General features: G+C 45.8%; 1 protein-coding gene across 4 annotated transcripts in view; it reads right to left on the reverse strand.

Moving 5' to 3' along the window:
• Positions 1–19,697, reverse strand: part of XRRA1 (X-ray radiation resistance associated 1) — a 56,688-nt gene that overhangs the window by 32,111 nt on the left and 4,880 nt on the right. For 2 of the 4 annotated variants that reach the window (XR_005293682.2, XM_038406976.2), the window contains exons 3-5: positions 17,965–18,143; positions 2,294–2,365; positions 996–1,068 (exon numbers count right to left, since the gene is read on the reverse strand). Coding sequence is in view for 3 of the 4 variants with exons in the window: in XM_038406976.2 (XP_038262904.1) it covers positions 996–1,068; positions 2,294–2,365; positions 17,965–18,143 (324 nt within the window). In the remaining variant the exon portion in view is untranslated. Of the gene's footprint in view, positions 1–995; positions 1,069–2,293; positions 2,366–4,622; positions 4,962–17,964; positions 18,144–19,697 lie in introns of those variants that run through there. The other 2 variants (XM_038406984.2, XM_038406989.2) reach the window with 2 other exon arrangements.

Below are 19,697 nucleotides of genomic sequence, written 5' to 3' on the forward strand. Positions count from 1 at the left end.
TTACTGACAAACACGTTTGAAAGAAAATATAAACCACACCTCAACTCAACACAATCTCTACAGTACATGATGGCCCAATATAATTTGCTCTTTTTCAAAGATGTAAGTCAGTTTCACATGTTTCCTCCCCTCTGATCTGGGTGTATCCTTGAACCACTGAAGGAAACATTTAGCTTAGCTTTTTTATTCTCGACTGAAATTAGTTTATTTTCTCCAAATTAATAACAAATCATACAGCACTAGGCTTGTGTTGGCTTGAAATACACCATTCTGAAAGTGGGTCTAACAAATCTGTATAAAGACAAAGCGCGAGCAAGCAGTGATCAGTTACTTACAAGTGGGAAAAGCACATCAGGATGATCTCACCACTGTCACCTCCAGCACCAAACAATTCACAGCTTCAACTTCCCTTTGTTAGGCTGACCTATATATAACTTTTTGTTATCTTTTCTTATACCTATGTATTAGTCTCTCCCTATCAATCCTCCACCCCTGCCAATACAAGTTTTGTGCTAACTCAGACCAGTTTCTTCTAGTGCTGTAGTTGCTTGCATCTTCTGATTTTCCTCACAAATATGATTACATTGCATCTTTCTTACTTATGTGCAACACTAAACAAGATTACTCTGCAATTTCTGTTAGAGCAGGTGTCTGTCAGGCCTTTGCTCCCAACACTTGGGACTAAGGAGACCTGGTTTCTATTCCTTGTTCCTGCCACTGGCCTGCTGGGAGGCCTTGAACAAGTCAATTCACCTATCTGTGCCTCAATTTCCCCATCTGTAAAATGGGGATAGTGATACTGGCCTCCTTCTTACAACGCTTTGAGATCTACTGAATGCTGGGGAGCAATTCTCCTGCATAGAGGCGCCACATGTGCCTTCTTTTTTAAACCTATTTGTGAGATTCTAGCCATAATCTCAGAGATGTTTAGCTTCTCTGTATTATGCGCCTCTGTCTAAGAGATATCTCTACATTTCAGCAATGTACCTTCTTACCTAATGTCAATAGGTTTTCTGTAGCATTGATATAAGCAACAGAATCAAACTGCTCAAAGTCATCTTCTTTAGCCTGTAAGAAGAGAAAGAAAAACAAGTGTTCGTACCCATTTTGAAATAGCTGGATCTTTTTTTCTCACATCTCCTCAGCTGTAGCACTTCTTAGTATTTGTTTCCTACTGTGCATTCTGAAAATGGACAGCAAGTCTCTGAGGGTCTGTCTTCAATGCAGAGTTAACTTGGGTAATCAATTGCTCCGGTCTCTTACGGCTCACCCAGGAACTCCACTTTAGCCCTCACTGGGCCCCTCTCCCCTCTAACCCCAGCATCAGCATCCCATCTTCGCAAAAGGACTGGTGACCTTTTCACCTCTTCTTTCCCTTTCCCCTCTTGTCTTCTTGGGGTGGGCAGATGGCTTAGACTCCCTCCCCGATTCAGAGGAGCCTGACACAGAAAATCTGCAAGTGGCGAGAGTCAATGGGACAGAGCGGGGAGCCAGTCCCAATCCCATGGCACAGGAGCTGCTACTGCAGGGTGAGTGCAGGGCATACTCACTCTCCAACACGGTACGTGTACCCCCTGATTCTCTGAGGCCTCTCCTCTGCACTGGACTGGGATAGAGACAGGGACACCCCTGTACCCTGCCATCCACACACATGGGAGCATGGGACCTGACAGTTTTACTCAGTCATACACACCCCAAGCATATTTTCATCAGCCATCTATCCACAGGAGCCACCACTTCATTATGCCCAGTGTACTTATTGAATACTTACTATGGGAACATGTATATTACATATCATGGGTAAGAAATATTTAATAAGCCAGATTTTTTTGCACTAAAGCTATTTACCGGGTCACAACAGGCCATCAAGGTTTACAGAGGGGTCCTGTCCCCAAAAATGTCGAGAACCACTGACAGGTTTCAGAGTAGCAGCCGTGTTAGTCTGTATTCGCAAAAAGAAAAGGAGGACTTGTGGCACCTTAGAGACTAACAAATTTATTAGAGCATAAGCTTTCGTAATGCATCCGATGAAGTGAGCTGTAGCTCACGAAAGCTTACGCTCCAATAAATTTGTTAGTCTCTAAGGTGCCACAAGTCCTCCTGTTCTTTTTGAGAACCACTGAGTTATACTACAAGTGCACAGCTGTCTGGCCTGGCGGCAGGGAGGAAGTAGGCGTGTCATTCTCACACATTGCCGGCCTGCAGCATGGACACTCAGGAGCTAACACAGTGGATCTCCCTCAGGATTTGAGGCGGTTCTCCACATTTATTTTAGAGAATATCTCCTACTTACCGAGACCAGATTTTTGTTGCTTATATCCACAGAGCACAGATCTGAAGGGATCTTCACACAGTGGAGCTTAATCTGGGAACACAAACCAAAGGGTTAGCCCTGCAGCCTAGCCAGGCAATTCCACATTCCGCTGTTGGCTATCGGGACACAGGAACAACCAGGTCCAGGACTGCCGGAGTTTTACCATCTGGATGATGACTTGGGGACCCGTGCCCCGCTCTCACTTCTAGAGGAGCTGCACCAGGGTAGTAACACACGCCGCTGACGTGCCGCCCGCTGCAGCGGTGCAGGGGAGCCGGTCCTGGGGCGCTCGCTGTGCGGGGAGCCGGCACCACGTGCTGGCTGGGGAGCGGCCGGCGCCCCACGGGCTGGGCTCGGGACCGGGCGCTGCCCCTTCCCGCAGCCTCAGCCCAGCGGCGCCCCCTGCCGGCGGGGCGCGCACGCGCGCAGCGAGGGGTGAGGCGCGCCCCCGCCAGACTCCAGCCCGCCCGCGCCCTGAGCCCGAGGCCCTCTCGGCGCCGCAACGGAAACAGCGGCCGGCGCCGGGGCCAGAGGCCCCATTTCCCTGCGGCCGGCCCTGGGCCCCTCCCCCGCCTGGGGGGGGCGGGCCCCTCCCCCGCCTGGGGGGGGCGGGCCCCTCGCCCCGCTGACCCCTCGCCCCCCCCCCCCCCCGCCCCGGCTCCTCGCCCCGCAGACTCCTGCCCCACGTCCCGCCCCGGCTCCTCGCCCCTTCATCCCCGCAGCGCCCCTCTGCCCTTGACACTCTCCCCCCTTCCCTTCGTCCCACCCCACAGCGCCTGGCCCCCTCAGGGCTCCTCCCCAGCACCCACACACTCCCCGGGGACGCACCCTCCTGTCTTCAGCGGACAGTGCCCAGGGCTCCCTGTGCTGCCCCTCCGGCCTCCTGCCCCACGCCAGTGGAGGGGTCAAGCCGAAAGGAGACTTCTGCCCCGATCCTCCCCGGGGGAGGGAGCTCTACGCCACTCCAACAGTGCCACACTGCATCAAAGCCACTGCCCAGGGGACTGTTTGGGGGGGGTTAGCGCTGTCCCGCCCCCACCCCAACCTCTCATGACAGGAGAATAGTCAGGTAAAAAAGGATGTAGCCCATGCCGCCCAGTGATCCCTGGCTGCCAGGCGGGGGTTTTGAGGCCATTGCCAACTAGCACCAAGAAATGTGCAAGGGAGCTTAAAACTTCCTGTGCACGCACACTGGGAGCTGCACTAAACAGAGCTTGAGTCCATGCCAGTAGATTCTGTTAACATAAACATGGGTGCCAATAGCTCTGATGGGACCCAAATGAGCTGGTGGCGTCAATGCAGCTCCAATTGCTGTTAATAGTACTTGGGTAACTCTCTCCAGAAGAGCCCAGGGTTAATTTTCACATCCGAGATGTAGTTTTATATATTTTTAATTTTCTATCAAGATCACCCCTCTGTACTCCAACAGGGATCCTAGTGACACCTGATAGGAAACATTTCAGAGCCACAATCTGATGCACCAGAAAAGATGATAAACCAGAACAGAATAATGAAACTCATGGATGATCTGGCCAGAACCAGAAGGGAGTTCAGAGCAGCTGGGCATTTTGGGAGCCAGGAAGCTGCCCTGAGAGAAAAGCTCCATCGGGCATTCCCTAGAATACTGCAAGGGTTCCTCACCAAATTCATCCAGTGCCACAGGATGTGCCAGTTGCCTCCCAGTCACTTTGAGAAGAAAATTCAAAAGACCTCCCAAGACAAAACCAAACTGTTCTATATCGGCTGCAACCGTGAAATATCTCACTACCTGTGGGAAGCTGAACCACAGTCAAAAAGGTGGCTGGAAATCAAGATGAAGTACAGGAAAGCCTGCACATATTATTGCCATGCAGGAAAGTGAGATGAGGCCTGCACTGTAAAGCGACTTATCAGGCAGTACTATGGCATCAATCCCCGGTGCCTCAATGTCAAACGTACCAGAGCAAACCACTCTGGTATCATTTTTCTGTTGATCTACAAATTGAACAGACATCGGGGGGAACCTTGCAGTTACTTTCCACCAGTGACATTGAGTGAGCATGAAGAACATGTTTGGGTACTAGAGAGAGAAATCATATTTAGGATCTGCCAAATGGAAGACAAGAATGAGCTAGTGCAGTTTTTGAAGACTGATATTTTCCAGGTGATGGGGAAATACCCACATTACCTGGAGCAGTGCCAAGCCATGACTGAGTTTCATCCCTCTCTATTCCTGCAAAATGTGAAAAAGATCCTCTGTGGGCTAAAGAGATCGGAAGGTTTTCTGGTGGAGATGCTGGATGCTGAATTAATATCCGTGCGACCTTACCTGTGGGAGATCGGATCTACCAAACATGAGCTGGAGGCGTATAAGAAAGTGCACACCTACTTCACTAAGGTAGATGGTACCACTGATATAAGGAGATTCCTGGAGAAGAAGTGGTGGGATCCTCGCCGCCTTAACAATCGTACCCGTTGGTACAAAGGTGAGAGTGTACCCATAGGGTCCTTCTTGTACCTGGTGAAATTTTACATTGGTCGTCCGCCTTTTATGGAAGCTTGCTCACACTGCAAGCATAGGAAATTACAGAAAGAATCCTATGTCTTGGGGCAGAGGAAGGGCCACAGACAAACCAATATGGAAAAGAAGAAACATCAGAGGAAATACCTGTAATTAAAAATTCGGAATGAATATTCATTGTATATTCTGGACTCCCACCATTGCCTTTGCATACTTTGCCCACTCCTCTGTGACTAACCTAAAGAACTCTGAATGCTATTTTTCAGCTCTTCTGCTTTAGAGGACCAACATTCTGAAGACTCTTCCTACCCTCTCTTGCCAAGAGCCTAAGAGATCCTCACAAACACTTGGAACAAAGGTGCATGAGTCCTGCCATATTCTCTGCTGCTGAACTAGAGTGAACTGAGCTTAACTAGTCCTGCCTGTAATGTCTTGTTGCATCTTGCATCCATTTTCCGATACAGGGATCTCTGGTTAACATTTGTCATTCAGCCATACTTCTAATTGTGAGGCCTCAAAGGCATTTAGGCACCTAATTCCCATTAAAATCAATCAGAGTTAGGTACCTAAATATCTTTGAGCACTTCGGCACAGATCCTCAAACAGGATGTTGCTGAAGAGCCCATAACAAAAGAATGCACTTCTTTGCATTTATTGTCCTTTTTCAAATTTAATAAAATAAGCATTCAGAGTGTGGCTTGTTGATGCGCTGGTCTATGAGTTTATACACACTGTGTACCCAATAAACGGAGCAACATCAACAGCTTTTATGCCGCCATTTCATATTGGGTGCAGACTAAACACGGAAATTGAATCAGAACTGGCATAGTGAGATGGCTCTACTTTGTAAAGGGAGGTCTGTTCTGAGAAATTCTCGGGGGTGGGGGTTGGGTAGCAACAGTATGGAGCAGCTGGGAAGTGAGTACTGAAAGCAGTATCAGAGGATTCCCTAGGCATTCAGGTCCCTAAGCTTTCATTTTAAAAATAAATTCAGCATGTAGCACTTATAATGACAAAGAAAATCAACCTTAAGTAACCAGATACTGTGTAGTGAATCTGCAAACAGCTTGACACTATATCTCTAGTATAAATTTTCCTCATTCACCTCCGTATCAGTGGTAGATAGTTTAAATGTCAGCATTATTAACTGGTACACCACAGCCATTTTCAGTCTGCAGTCCTCTCTCCCTCTTTCACACATTCCAGAGTTAAACAGTTTTTCCAACAAAGGAGACATCCCTTTTAATGATAGAAGCAGGGCTTGAACTTTTGCCAGTAATAAACTTGTTCCAGGATAAAAATGTTCCAGGATACAAATATCTGTGGCTTAACTAGGGATTAGACTGGCAAATCACAAACGTTTGTTTCTTGGAATGAATGTTTGACAAGTGTCCATACTAGCAGATACAAATGTGATAACTACCTCAAACTAATTAGCAGTCAGTTAACTCAAAATGATGAAACAAGAAACCTTTGGGTTTGGGGGGGAGGGAGGGCTCAGCCTATGGTATAAAGCACAAACATTTGTAGTGTCCAGATTAGCATGTACAAACTAACTGGCAATCAATTAACTCTCCAGTCAGTTAAACACTTTAGTATAGATAAATCAGTTGGTTGCACGAGCAATAGTCAACAATGCCATGGTTAGAACCCCACTTCTGTCCTCCAAATGCTGAGAATAGGTAGATTGTTGGGATTCCTATCAGGGTGCTTGGTCCTGAACTCTGCTCAGGGGTTCCACTGTTTGTCAGCAGTTGAGTACTTGATGTCTTCATAAATTAGAATCTCCATCCATTCTGTTGCTGGAAAAGAAACAGCTTTTGCTTCCCCATCCCAGAACCAGCTAATTGTTTGGGATTTACACAACTCTCTTTTCACAGCCTCTTGGGGGCTCCTGTGAAGGGGGTAGGTGGGAAGAGTCTGTTTCATTGCTGTCCAAAATGAGTTCTGAATCCTAGCCATGAAACTGACCAGAGTCTTGTTAACCTCCCCCTACTGATGCTTGGGAAAGCCAGGAGCTGCAACAGAGACATTTGATTTGTCTGTCTGCAGTATCAGAAAGAAAGCACTGTATCTGGTCATGTTTGGAAGCTTATTTTACATTCTTAAGGACAAGAAACGTTTTTTTCCAAATTAAAGCATAAATTCTGTAGAAATTGCTGATTTTTAAGTCTCATCCCCAATTACCAGGACAAGTTTCTGCTCACCAGGGGTGAGTGAATTTTTAAGCCTTAAACTAAAGAATCATACATTTAATGAGAAAAACATTGCTGAAGCCAGACTGATGCCAATTCCCCTCCAGCAAAGGGGGCATCCTGGGGGTATGCCAGGGGCAGCGACACCAGAGTGGCCTCTTGAGGGTCATTATCCACCAGCACAAGTTAGACCAGTCCCAGAGCTGCTCTGATATGCAATGGAGGCCAGTTGACCCCTATGAGCCCCTAGGATCAGAGTAGGAGGAAAGTGGTGTAAAGCCAGTTTTTCCTCCCTCTAGCACACTTGGGGATCCAGCCCTTTGCATTTAAATTCAATAATTTTAAGCTTCATATAACTTAAGTGTACAAACTGTTGATTTTTACACTACTATTTTCTTTAAAATCTTTTTTTGTTTTATGTGCACAGTAAAGTGCCCTAATTTGTTACCGTTTAATATTTAATGCTAAGATTGTATAATTATGATTGAGTATTTTTTAAAAAACATTTTGTAGCCACCTCAGATAGTTACAATTTTTGAGAGAACAATGTTCAAACAGGAAGACTGTTACATTATTTGAATTTGGACTCTCTAGGAAGAGAACTTGCCATGTTCTCTGCTGCTGAACTAGAAATAACACTTGATAAAACCAGCCTAAGAGTCTGATTTAAAAGACATTGGAAAAGTTTCCAAGCATACATGCTTTGTCAGTAGAGACCATCTCCAGAACAAAGGAGATCTCCCATGCCTTGCCAATACTAGAGAACATCAAATAACCTAGGAATTTTTAGTCACTGCCTATATCTACACACACATTAGTGTTTCTATCAAGCTAATAAGAACAGTATGAACTGTGAAAAGTCAGTCTCAGGAAGGCTGAGTTATGTCTCTATGGAGAGATAAAATTGCAAGCAAGGCCATATTTAGAGCAATGACCAGCTGGTGGTAGCAGCACAGTCTAGGAATTGCTTCACAGAGACACTAAGGAGTGCCACAGATACTGAAAACTTTAAGCAGCTATGCTATAGAAGACCAAGCCAAAGAAAACATCTGGTGAGTATGTGAAACTTTTCATAAACACTATCCAAGGGATAGGTACACTTGCAACTTGAACTGAATTGATTTTAATGAAGGATCTAGAATATTTCCTGTAACTGTTTCCTGTCTGCATCTATCAAAGGTAATGCAAAAAGACTTGCTCCTACATGCAGCCTGGTTTAGGCAGGTTGAAAATCACCCTCTGAAATATAATTAAAAAGAGGAAGAACGGTCCCATTTGGGTCTGCACAGGCTCAGGGGCCCACCCACATGAAGTAACTTGAAGGATCAGGGCCTAAATAAGGACAAGGGATGTCAGGGGTGTGTAACATTATTTTGAGGTATATACGGGATCAGATGCTTAGCCGTAGAGACTTGTGCTCATGTGGACAGGGCTGCGCTGATCACCAGGATCAGGGAGGAATTTCCCTCCTGCAGATCACACTGGCAGAAACCCTAAACATTTTTGGCTCTCCGGAGTATCCAGCAGGGAAACACCATTAAGAGGAAGTGGCATATCTCACACAGTCTAATTCCTGCAACAAGTGCACGCACCTACATATTTCCATTCTTTTTTAAAAAAATCTGTTTTTGATAAGGAATAGCCTATGTTTGGAAACCCATTTAATATGTAGGTCCAGGGAAGGTAAGAAATTAGAAGTTTTGCCATGACTCTGATTGTCCCTGAAAGAAAAGGAGTACTTGTGGCACCTTAGAGACTAACAAATTTATTAGAGCTTAAGCTTTTGTGAGCTACAGCTCACTTCATCGGATGCATTTGGTGGAAAAAACAGAGCACTGTTTTTTCCACCAAATGCATCCGATGAAGTGAGCTGTAGCTCACGAAAGCTTATGCTCTAATAAATTTGTTAGTCTCTAAGGTGCCACAAGTACTCCTTTTCTTTTTGCAAATACAGACTAACACGGCTGCTACTCTGAAAATTGTCCCTGAAGTTACAGGTTTAATCAGACCCCAGATATTAAGGGCCTGTCAACACATACAGTTATTCTGGAATAGCTGTTCTGCTTTCAAGTCACAACCTACCTTATTCTTGAATACTTTTCATGTGTAGACAAGCCTAATTCAACTTTTGTGTGTACATGTATATACAATATGTAATGCAATCTTTTGGGGGGAATGAAGGGGAGAGAATAAGACATTGATACACAGTCTGAGGTCCTTTAAATCTGATATTCTGTAACATAATACTGCTGTTCAGTAATATCCTAGGAAAAGGAGGCAGCATGGTCTGGTCACTGGACAAGGAGTCAGTGACTATGGAGTCTATTGTCAGATCAGCAATTGACTTGCTATACACTCTCCAGGGCAGGATCTATCTCTTACTACGTGTACATACAGTGCCTAGCCCAGTGGAGTCCCAAGCTCAGCTGGCGTCTCCAGGAGTGCCTGTAATCCAAATAATTTATAATAGCAATAAAGCAGATGGTGGTGGGGGTGGATTAAGGGTAACTTTAACAGGAAAACAAGATGCCAGTGCTGGCCATCAAATATTTTTTTACTTGCAAAACTGAACACGTGGAGCCACTGAGAGACAATAAATGTGGCATTTTTACAGAGCACTTTTTCAAAGCAGAGCCACACTTTCAGTAAAAAGAAACTCTGGGCAAAGTGGGAATAGAACCAGATCTTCTGACTTTCCCAAGCCTGTACCAAAAGCATAAGACCCTTGCATATTTATGTTTTTTTCTCATTTACTTGATGGTTTTACTTTGTTTTCAGAGACTCAATCGTTTTGTTACATTCATGTTTTCACTTTAGTAACTGCTACAGAATAGAATGGTTGTTAACGTCCTGATCCAACAGAGCACTTAAGCACATGTGTAGGCCTGTTGACTTTGATGGAACCTTCTTTTATACTTTCACAGCTTTAATCAGTCAGAGGCTGACAAGCTGTAATAATTATGTCCTTTCCCAGAGTTAAAGTAGCAAATGTTCTTTCAAATGTTCTGCCTAGCCTTTGTCTTTATTTCTCTAAATTGAATTTTGGTTTAGTTTATTTTAAATACAGATTTCAGAGTAGCAGCCGTGTTAGTCTGTATTCGCAAAAAGAAAAGGAGTACTTGTGGCACCTTAGAGACTAACAAATTTATTAGAGCATAAGCTTTCGTGAGCTACAGCTCACTTCATCGGATGCATTTGGTGGAAAAAACAGAGGAGAGATTTATATACACACACACAGAGAACATGAAACAATGGGTTTATCATACACACTGTAAGGAGAGTGATCACTTAAGATAAGCCATCACCAACAGCAGGGGGGGGAAGGAGGAAAACCTTTCATGGTGACAAGCAGGTAGGCTAATTCCAGCAGTTAACAAGAATATCAGAGGAACAGTGGGGGGTGGGGTGGGAGGGAGAAATACCATGGGGAAATAGTTTTACTTTGTGTAATGACTCATCCATTCCCAGTCTCTATTCAAGCCTAAGTTAATTGTATCCAGTTTGCAAATTAATTCCAATTCAGCAGTCTCTCGTTGGAGTCTGTTTTTGAAGCTTTTTTGTTGAAGTATAGCCACGCTTAGGTCTGTGATCGAGTGACCAGAGAGATTGAAGTGTTCTCCAACTGGTTTTTGAATGTTATAATTCTTGACGTCTGATTTGTGTCCATTCATTCTTTTACGTAGAGACTGTCCAGTTTGGCCAATGTACATGGCAGAGGGGCATTGCTGGCACATGATGGCATATATCACATTGGTAGATGCACAGGTGAACGAGCCTCTGATGGTGTGGCTGATGTGATTAGGCCCTATGATGGTATCCCCTGAATAGATATGTGGACAGAGTTGGCAACGGGCTTTGTTGCAAGGATAGGTTCCTGGGTTAGTGGTTCTGTTGTGTGGTGTGTGGTTGCTGGTGAGTATTTGCTTCAGATTGGGGGGCTGTCTGTAAGCAAGGACTGGTCTGTCTCCCAAGATCTGAGAGAGCGATGGCTCGTCCTTCAGGATAGGTTGTAGATCCTTGATGATGCGTAGGAGGGGTTTTAGTTGGGGGCTGAAGGTGATGGCTAGTGGCGTTCTGTTGTTTTCTTTGTTGGGCCTGTCCTGTAGTAGGTGACTTCTGGGTACTCTTCTGGCTCTGTCAATCTGTTTCTTCACTTCAGCAGGTGGGTACTGTAGTTGTAGGAATGCATGATAGAGATCTTGTAGGTGTTTGTCTCTGTCTGAGGGGTTGGAGCAAATGCGGTTATATCGTAGCGCTTGGCTGTAGACAATGGATCGAGTGGTATGATCTGGATGAAAGCTAGAGGCATGTAGGTAGGAATAGCGGTCAGTAGGTTTCCGATATAGGGTGGTGTTTATGTGACCATCGCTTATTAGCACCGTAGTGTCCAGGAAGTGGATCTCTTGTGTGGACTGGTCCAGGCTGAGGTTGATGGTGGGATTCTGAAGCAAATACTCACCAGCAACCACACACCACACAACAGAACCACTAACCCAGGAACCTATCCTTGCAACAAAGCCCGTTGCCAACTCTGTCCACATATCTATTCAGGGGATACCATCATAGGGCCTAATCACATCAGCCACACTATCAGAGGCTCGTTCACCTGCGCATCTACCAATGTGATATATGCCATCATGTGCCAGCAATGCCCCTCTGCCATGTACATTGGCCAAACTGGACAGTCTCTACGTAAAAGAATGAATGGACACAAATCAGACGTCAAGAATTATAACATTCAAAAACTAGTTGGAGAACACTTCAATCTCTCTGGTCACTCGATCACAGACCTAAGAGTGGCTATCCTTCAACAAAAAAGCTTCAAAAACAGACTCCAACGAGAGACGGCTGAATTGGAATTAATTTGCAAACTGGATACAATTAACTTAGGCTTGAATAGAGACTGGGAATGGATGAGTCATTACACAAAGTAAAACTATTTCCCCATGGTATTTCTCCCTCCCACCCCACCCCCCACTGTTCCTCTGATATTCTTGTTAACTGCTGGAATTAGCCTACCTGCTTGTCACCATGAAAGGTTTTCCTCCTTCCCCCCCCTGCTGTTGGTGATGGCTTATCTTAAGTGATCACTCTCCTTACAGTGTGTATGATAAACCCATTGTTTCATGTTCTCTGTGTGTGTGTATATAAATCTCTCCTCTGTTTTTTCCACCAAATGCATCCGATGAAGTGAGCTGTAGCTCACGAAAGCTTATGCTCTAATAAATTTGTTAGTCTCTAAGGTGCCACAAGTACTCCTTTTCTTTTTGCGAATACAGACTAACACGGCTGCTACTCTGAAACCTGTGATTATGCAAGGCACTGAATTTAGCCGTATAGAGTGGAAATCTGTCAACTTCATGAAAAAACTCGCACAGATACAGACAGACATCATCTTCCTCTCCAAATGCAAACAGATGGACATCATACCGAAAGGACTGAAGGTAAAAAATCCATTACAATCTACATACCACACAGACTATGCTGACAGCTTGTGCCACACACTCTCAAGGAAACTGCGGAACCACCTGATCAACATCCTCTACAGCAAACAGGGAAAGATTAAGAATGAGCTCTCAAAACTGGATACTCTCATAAAGAACCAACCTTCCACACAAACTTCCTCGTGGCTGGACTTTACAAAAACTAGACAAGCCATTTACAAAACACACTTTGATTCTCTACAAAAGAAAAAGGACACTAAGCTATCTAAACTACTATATGCCACAAGGGGCCACAACAATGGTTCCCGTAACCCACCCAGCAATATTGTTAATCTATCCAACTATACTCTTAGCCCAGCGGAAGAATCTGTCCTATCTCGGGGCCTCTCCTTTTGCCCCTCCACCCCCACGAACATGATACAGTTCTGTGGTGACCTAGAATCCTATTTTCGACGTCTCAGACTCAAGGAATATTTCCAACACACCTCTGACCAACATATTAACCCACAGAGACCTTCCTGCCAACACTACAAAAAGAAGGATTCTAGGTGGACTCCTCCTGAAGGTCGAAACAGCAGCTTGGATTTCTACATAGACTGCTTCCGCCGACGTGCACGAGCTGAAATTGTGGAAAAGCAGCATCGCTTACCCCATAACCTCAGCCATGCAGAACACAATGCCATCCTCAGCCTCAGAAACAACTCTGACATCATAATCAAAAAGGCTGACAAAGGAGGTGCTGTCGTCATCATGAATAGGTCAGAGTATGAACAAGAGGCTACTAGGCAGCTCTCCAACACCACTTTCTACAAGCCATTACCCTCTGATCCCACTGAGAGTTACCAAAAGAAACTACAGCATTTGCTCAAGAAACTCCCTGAAAAAGCACAAGAACAAATCCGCACAGACACACCCCTGGAGCCAGGACCTGGGGTATTCTATCTGCTACCCAAGATCCATAAACCTGGAAATCCTGGACGCCCCATCATCTCAGGCATTGGCACCCTGACAGCAGGATTGTCTGGCTATGTAGACTCCCTCCTCAGGCCCTTCGTTACCAGCACTCCCAGCTATCTTCGAGACACCACCGATTTCCTGAGGAAACTACAGTCCATTGGTGATCTTCCTAAAAACACCATCCTAGCCACTATGGATGTAGAAGCCCTCTACACCAACATTCCACACAAAGATGGACTACAAGCCGTCAGGAACAGTATCCCCGATACTGTCACGGCTAACCTGGTGGCAGAACTTTGTGACTTTGTCCTGACCCATAACTATTTCACATTTGGTGACAATGTATACCTTCAAATCAGCGGCACTGCGATGGGTACCCGCACGGCCCCACAGTATGCCAACATTTTTATGGCTGACTTAGAACAACGCTTCCTCAGCTCTCGTTCCCTAATGCCCCTACTCTACTTGCGCTACATTGATGACATCTTCATCATCTGGACCCATGGAAAAGAAGCTCTTGAGGAATTCCACCATGATTTCAACAATTTCCATCCCACCATCAACCTCAGCCTGGACCAGTCCACACAAGAGATCCACTTCCTGGACACTACGGTGCTAATAAGCGATGGTCACATAAACACCACCCTATATCGGAAACCTACTGACCGCTATTCCTACCTACATGCCTCTAGCTTTCATCCAGATCATACCACTCGATCCATTGTCTACAGCCAAGCGCTACGATATAACCGCATTTGCTCCAACCCCTCAGACAGAGACAAACACCTACAAGATCTCTATCATGCATTCCTACAACTACAGTACCCACCTGCTGAAGTGAAGAAACAGATTGACAGAGCCAGAAGAGTACCCAGAAGTCACCTACTACAGGACAGGCCCAACAAAGAAAACAACAGAACGCCACTAGCCATCACCTTCAGCCCCCAACTAAAACCCCTCCAACGCATCATCAAGGATCTACAACCTATCCTGAAGGACGACCCATCACTCTCACAGATCTTGGGAGACAGGCCAGTCCTTGCTTACAGACAGCCCCCCAATCTGAAGCAAATACTCACCAGCAACCACACACCACACAACAGAACCACTAACCCAGGAACCTATCCTTGCAACAAAGCCCGTTGCCAACTCTGTCCACATATCTATTCAGGGGATACCATCATAGGGCCTAATCACATCAGCCACACTATCAGAGGCTCGTTCACCTGCGCATCTACCAATGTGATATATGCCATCATGTGCCAGCAATGCCCCTCTGCCATGTACATTGGCCAAACTGGACAGTCTCTACGTAAAAGAATGAATGGACACAAATCAGACGTCAAGAATTATAACATTCAAAAACCAGTTGGAGAACACTTCAATCTCTCTGGTCACTCGATCACAGACCTAAGAGTGGCTATCCTTCAACAAAAAAGCTTCAAAAACAGACTCCAACGAGAGACTGCTGAATTGGAATTAATTTGCAAACTGGATACAATTAACTTAGGCTTGAATAGAGACTGGGAATGGATGAGTCATTACACAAAGTAAAACTATTTCCCCATGGTATTTCTCCCTCCCACCCCACCCCCCACTGTTCCTCTGATATTCTTGTTAACTGCTGGAATTAGCCTACCTGCTTGTCACCATGGAAGGTTTTCCTCCTTCCCCCCCCTGCTGTTGGTGATGGCTTATCTTAAGTGATCACTCTCCTTACAGTGTGTATGATAAACCCATTGTTTCATGTTCTCTGTGTGTGTGTATATAAATCTCTCCTCTGTTTTTTCCACCAAATGCATCCGATGAAGTGAGCTGTAGCTCACGAAAGCTTATGCTCTAATAAATTTGTTAGTCTCTAAGGTGCCACAAGTACTCCTTTTCTTTTTTTAAATACAGAGTTACCTAACTCCTACACGTGGTATACCCTGTCCTACCTACAACTCCCGTGGCTCTATTCAGACCATTTTATCCGCTGTCCACTGCAAGGCTCCTGCAGAACCCAGGCCGCTCTCTTCTCTCCTGTCTCTCTCTCTCTCTTTGATACCTACACATACAGACCATGCACATAGCATGTTTTCCTCTCCCCTGAACTACTACAATACCATATCTCTTCCATACAATAAACATTAACATAAACGTAGGCCATGCCAATAATTTAGCTGAGGCTCCAGCAGGTTTATGTGGGGGGGGGGGGGGGGCAGCATCAGCAAGGTTCTCCCATGTGTTTGAGGAAATACAGCATCTCTCTACAGAAAACTCATGGTTTTAGCTTAATTCCCACCGTATATATGTTGTTTTAATAGATTTATTATTTTCTCCCACTCAGAATTTCTGCAGTGTACTCCAGCCAAGATTCCTCAGACAGCAGATCACAGGAATCTATTCAGAGTCAAGACCATGCACTGTTTCCCAGATAGGACAGTGAACCAGGAAACTTGTGGATTGTCTGGCCAGAATCACAAAGGAATTCAAGGCACATGGTCCCTTTGAAAGATGCCTTGAGAGAGCAGCTCTCTTAGGCTACCCCCAGAATACTGCAAGCGTTTCTCACTGAATTCAGCTAGTGCTTGGGATGTGTCAGTTGTCACCTAGCCAGTTTGAGGAGAAACTACAGAGGACATCCCAGGACACAACCAAATTTTTATATTGGCTGCAACTGTGAAATAACTCTCTACCTGTGCAAAGCTGAACCAAAGTCAAAAAGGTGGCTGGAAATCAAGATGAAGCGTAAAAAAGTCTGCACATATTGCCACACGGGAGGGTGGAATGAGACCTGCACTGCAGAGCGACTTATCAGGCAGTACTGTAGCTTCAATCCCCAGTGCCTCAGTGTCAAACATACCAGAGCAAACTCCACTTGTGTCATCTTTATTTGAATCTCTAAATTAAACGGGCAGCAGAGCAGGACCCTAAACTCTTCTACTAGTGGTTCTGGATGAACCCCAGGAAAATGGGAGTTTGCTAGAGAAAGAATGCATCTCTAGTCTCTGCCAAGTTGAAGACAAGACTGAGCTACAGCAGTTTTTGAAGACTGATGGGGAAGTACCCACATTACCTGGATTAGGGCCAGGCCATAACTGAGTTTCATCCTTCTCTATTCCTGCAAAAGGTGGAGAAGATCTTCTGTGGGCTAAAGAGATTGGAAGGTTTCCTAGCAGGAATACTGAATGCTGATTTAATATCCTTGCAACCTTACTTGTGCGAGATCTGCTCTGCCAAATGTGAGCTGAAGGTATGTGAGAAAGTACACACCAGGTACTTCACGAAGGTGGATGGTACCAAAGATGTGAGAAGATTCCTGGAGAAGAAGAAGTGGGATTCTCACTGCCTTAATTGCATCCATTAGTACCAATGTGAGAGGGGTGTCTATAGGCTCCCTCCTGTACAGGGTGAAATGTCACATTGACCCCCAACAGAAGTGAACCTGTGCTCTTAAGTATTGGGAAGTCCAGAGAGAACCCTGTGTTTCAGGGCAAAGGAAGGGTCACAGCAGAGCCAAAATGAATTGTGTGTAACATCAGAGCATATTCTTTCACCTGTTATTCTCCTTGCCAACGTGGAAAGATTCAAAATTAAATCACAATAGTTTCATAGCTTTTGCTGCTTCCTGTTTACAAACAATCCAGTCCTCTTTGCCTATTGTGAAGGACCATAAATGCTAATGTTCAGGTCATCTGCTCTGAATAACCAACACTCTGAAGCCTTTTGTTCCCCTTCTGTCAACCATCCATGATACAATCTAAGGCCTTGTCTACAAATGGAAGAGGATGTTATGACTAAGGAAGGAGAGTAGGGAACTTCCTGTGGAACAGATAGGATATGGGCTTGGGGGAGCTGACGTGTTGGGAGGGGTGGGAAGCTGGGAAGAAGGCCAGAAAGGATCAGGTCACTTGGTCAATAGAGACATAGGGAATGGCGTTGGGTCGATTTTCCAGGCATAAATTAACGTCTGTCTTGACTTTTGTTCACGTGGATTCTGCAGCACTTCCAGTAGTAGAGAATTCAAAATTTTATTTATTAGTTGCATTGCAGTAGTGTCAGTACCCCACTGTACTGGACAGAACAAAGAGAGTCCCTAGCCCAAAAAGTTTACAATCTAAGCAATATTTAACCTGTGTCTGCAGATACAGTATTGTCACTGAAATGAAATTACCTATTGCATGGAAGATGGCAGCCAAGTAGACCACCACTGAATAACTTGGCTATAGATACAGGGGCAAGTCCCCAATTCTTTCAAAAATTGCCACGGGGTCCATACAGAAGGAAGAGAACCTCAGCTTTTAAGGTATCACCTGTATGACCCACACAGCCTGAACAGTATAGACCCCAGGATAAAAGCATGAGTTGACTCCAATACAAATGGAAACTGTAGTAACAAGATCGCCAAGGTATTTTAAACCAGGCACTTAGACTTGCCCTCCCAAGACTGTTGTGATGCTTCCTCAGTTAACTGGGAAAGCACTTTGAGAGCGAGAGATTAAAAGTGCTATGTAACTGCGAAGTATAATTTACAAGTATTTTGCCTCCTCATTCAGTTAGGTTTGCACTCACCAGAAATGGCCCATCTAGGATATTCTCTTGAACCATTTCATCTGCGTATCCATGGTGTTGGAGCTCTGCCAGGTACTGTGGAGTCCCCCCTACTTTCTCTTGAAGGGATTTCACACAGATCACTGTCTCAAATTTGGTCTTCTGGGCAGCTCTGTGAGCCACCAGCCAGTGACCAGCCCCTGGCATAAGGAAGTACAAGATTGGAATAGACATCAAAGTAAGCAAACAACCCTTAGAATGTGTTTGTGCAGCACCAACAGTGTGCTAGGCACTTCGGCATTTGATCTGATGGCTAAATCACTGTTTTTTAAAAATGACCTCTCTGTAAAATATTAGAGTATAAAATTATTAATCAGGGGGCAACTCTATTGTCAGTTAAGGACAGAAATATCAAGGCTGTTGCCAGAGACACAGAAAAGCAGAATTTTACTACAGTTTTTAAGTAAATCCTGGATTTTTTCTGTAATTTCTAAGTATTTCATGGATATCAACTCACCCAAAACAATCCCACAAAATATATAGGACATAGCTAAAGACAATGATAGGGGACATATGCTGCTCCCTGGATCTCTGGCTGCAGCAGTACTGTTCCTGTCCTGCTCTGTCATCAGGCTGTGATTCCTATTGAAATTCTCATTAAAATGAAGCCCTAGAGATTATACAACTGTCCACTTTGTATCAGGTGAAGTTTTGGAACATTTTCAGGTACATTTTAACATAGTTTTAGAATGTACTTGTTTATATTAAAAATGCTGATTATTATTGTGTGTCTTACTATAGCATCTAGGAGCTCCAGTCCTGGACCAGGACTCTGTTGTGCTAGAAGCTGTACAAATGCAAAACAAAAAGATAGCCCCTGCCCAAAATACTTTACAGTCCAGGGGCTAGAACAGGGGTGGAAAAACTATGGCCCACGAGACGGATCTGGCCCCTCAGGGCTCTGGATCCAGGCTGCGGGATTGCCACCCCCGTGGCGCTGCGGCCCCTGAGGGAGGGGGGACAGAGGGTTCCGCGCACTGCTCTTGCCTGTGGATAACTCCCCCGAAGCTCCCATTAGCCGGGAATCACGGCCAATGGGAGCTTCAGGGGAGGTACCCACAGGCGAGGACAGCGCACAGAGCCCTCTACCCCACCCCCACCCCAGGGGCCACAAGGACATGGTGCCGGCCACTTCCCGGAGTGGTGTAGGGCCGGGGCAGGCAGGCAGGCAGGGAGCCTGCCCTGGCCCCAGTGCATGCCACTTCCATGCCGGAGCCGCTACAGGTAAGCAGCGCCAGTCTGGAGCCCGCATCCCGAACCCCTCCTGCACCCCAACCCCCTGCCCTGAGCCCCCTGACCCACCCCGCACTCCTTCTGCGCCCCAACCCCTTGCCCTGAGCCCCCTGACCCACCCAGCACTCCTCCTGCACCCCAACCCCCTGCCCCAAGCTCCCTCCCGCACTCCGGTCCCTCCCTGCACCACTGCCCTGAGCCCTCTCCCACACTGTGCACTCCCTCCTGAACCCCAATCCCCTTCCCTGAGCCCCCTCGTAGAGCCCACACCCCTCCTCTGCCCCAACCGCTTGCCCTTAGCCCCTTCCTGCACACCGCACCCCCTCCCACACCTTGTACTCCCTCCTGCACTCAAACCCCCTGCCCAAGCCCTACATTCATGGACCTGCATGCAATTTCCCCACCCAGATGTGGCCCTCAGACCAAAAAGTTTGCCCACCCCTGGGCTAGAATGTGTTATG

Source organism: Dermochelys coriacea, chromosome 1 (assembly GCF_009764565.3).
Source record: "Dermochelys coriacea isolate rDerCor1 chromosome 1, rDerCor1.pri.v4, whole genome shotgun sequence".
NCBI classification, from domain to species: Eukaryota; Metazoa; Chordata; order Testudines; family Dermochelyidae; genus Dermochelys; species Dermochelys coriacea.